Source organism: Ursus americanus, chromosome 32 (genome assembly GCF_024610735.1).
Source record: "Ursus americanus isolate L20-20 chromosome 32, mUrsAme1.1.p, whole genome shotgun sequence".
Classification (NCBI taxonomy): Eukaryota; Metazoa; Chordata; class Mammalia; order Carnivora; family Ursidae; genus Ursus; species Ursus americanus.
In genome coordinates, this window is record NC_142158.1 from 461,632 (window position 1) to 463,481 (window position 1,850).

The 1,850-nt window shown below is 44.3% G+C and overlaps 1 protein-coding gene across 1 annotated transcript; it reads left to right on the top strand.

Moving 5' to 3' along the window:
- Window positions 1–281: 281 nt before the first annotated feature.
- Window positions 282–1,229, top strand: LOC123796454 (olfactory receptor 2J3-like). The gene has a single exon (XM_045803935.2). It carries the CDS (start codon window positions 282–284, stop codon window positions 1,227–1,229), a length of 948 nt encoding a protein of 315 aa, XP_045659891.2.
- The last annotated feature ends 621 nt before the right edge of the window (window positions 1,230–1,850 follow it).

Here is a 1,850-nt window from a genome sequence, read left to right on the forward strand (position 1 = left end):
CATTCCTTCTACACATACTATTAGGATCCTACTGACAGGAATAATTTTTTTCTCCACTAATTAATTAACTTACATATTTTTGATATCTCACTATGAGCTTGTGGATTCTTTTTTTTTTCTTTCAATTCATTAGTATCATGGTTAATGTCAAACTCTCCCAGAGTTGAACAGTGGTAGGCCTTTCAAACTGGCTTCTGATTCTTTTTCTAGCGTGCCTGTGATACTTGGGGCATTTTCTTACCTTTTTGGATGAATGTGTTTCTTTCCTCAGGTAACAAGAAATGAATGATGATGGGAAAAATGCAAGTTCTGAACGCTACTTGGTTCTACTGGGTTTTTCCAAGTGGCCTCATCTGGAAGTAGCTCTCTTTGTGGTTATCTTGATGTTCTACTTGATGACATTGATAGGCAACCTGTCCATCATTACCTTGTCGTACCTGGACGCCCATCTCCACACTCCCATGTACTTCTTCCTCTCAAACCTCTCTTTTCTGGATCTCTGCTACACCACCAGCTCCATCCCTCAGATGCTGGCCAACCTCTGGGGCCCAGAAAAGACCATCTCCTACACCGGTTGCATGATTCAACTTTACTTTGTCCTTGCATTGGGAACCACAGAGTGTGTCCTCCTGGTGGTGATGTCCTATGACCGTTATGCAGCTGTCTGTAGACCCTTGCATTATGCTGTCCTCATGAACCCTCGTTTCTGCCACCTGTTGGCTGTGGCTTCCTGGGTCAGTGGCTTCACCAACTCAGCACTTCATTCTTCCTTTACCTTCTGGGTACCCCTATGTGGACATCGCCGAGTGGACCATTTCTTCTGTGAAGTCCCAGCACTGCTGCGATTATCGTGTGTTGATACCCGTGTTAATGAGCTGACCCTCCTGATCACGAGCTCCATTTTTGTTCTCATACCCCTCATCCTCATTCTCAGCTCATATGCTGCCATTGCCCGGGCTGTGCTGAGGATGCAGTCAACAGCCAGACTTCAGAGAGCCTTTGGGACATGTGGAGCCCATCTTATGGTTGTGTCCCTCTTTTTCATTCCAGTCATCTGCATATATCTGCAGCCACCATCAGGAGAGTCTCAAGATCAAGGCAAATTCATTGCCCTCTTTTATACTGTTGTCACACCTAGCCTCAACCCTCTAATCTACACTCTGAGAAACAAAGATGTAAGAGGGGCAGTAAGGAGACTCGTAGGGCGGGAGAGGTCCACACATTCATGACCTTCACGAGACAGTGGAGCCTCTTCAGCAGGGGCTCATCTGCATCCATCCATCGCCACTGTCCTCTTTACTCACACTGTCAGCACCAGTGAAGCATGTGTCTTGCGAGGGCACAGAGCTCTTGCTCACAGATATGAATTAAACAGTTTGCATGTTTGTACCATTTACTGGAGAAAACAGCCATGTAAAATCAAGATTAAACATCAATATTAAATTTTTTACAGTGGCACAATAAATCAAAGGTATCCTTTTCTTTTTTTTTTAAACGATTTTTATATTATGTTAGTCACCATACAGTACATCCCCGGTTTTCGATGTAAAGTTCGATGATTCATTATTTGCGTATAACACCCAGTGCACCATGCAATATGTGCCCTCCTTACTACCCATCACCAGCCTATCCCATTTCCCCAACCACCTCCCCTCTGAGGCCCCCAGTTTGTTTCTCATAGTCCATAGTCTGTCATGGTTCATTCCCCCTTCTGATCACCCCCCTTTCTTTATCCTTTTCTTCTCCTACCGATCTTCCCAGTTCTTATATTCCATAGATGAGAGAAATCATATAATATTGTCTTTCTCTGCTTGACTTATTTCACTTAGCATTATCTCCTCCAGTGCCGT

Coding starts and splice junctions, on each gene's coding strand:
- LOC123796454 (XM_045803935.2), top strand. CDS start 282: ATGAATGATGATGGGAAAAATGCAAGTTCTGAACGCTACTTGGTTCTA.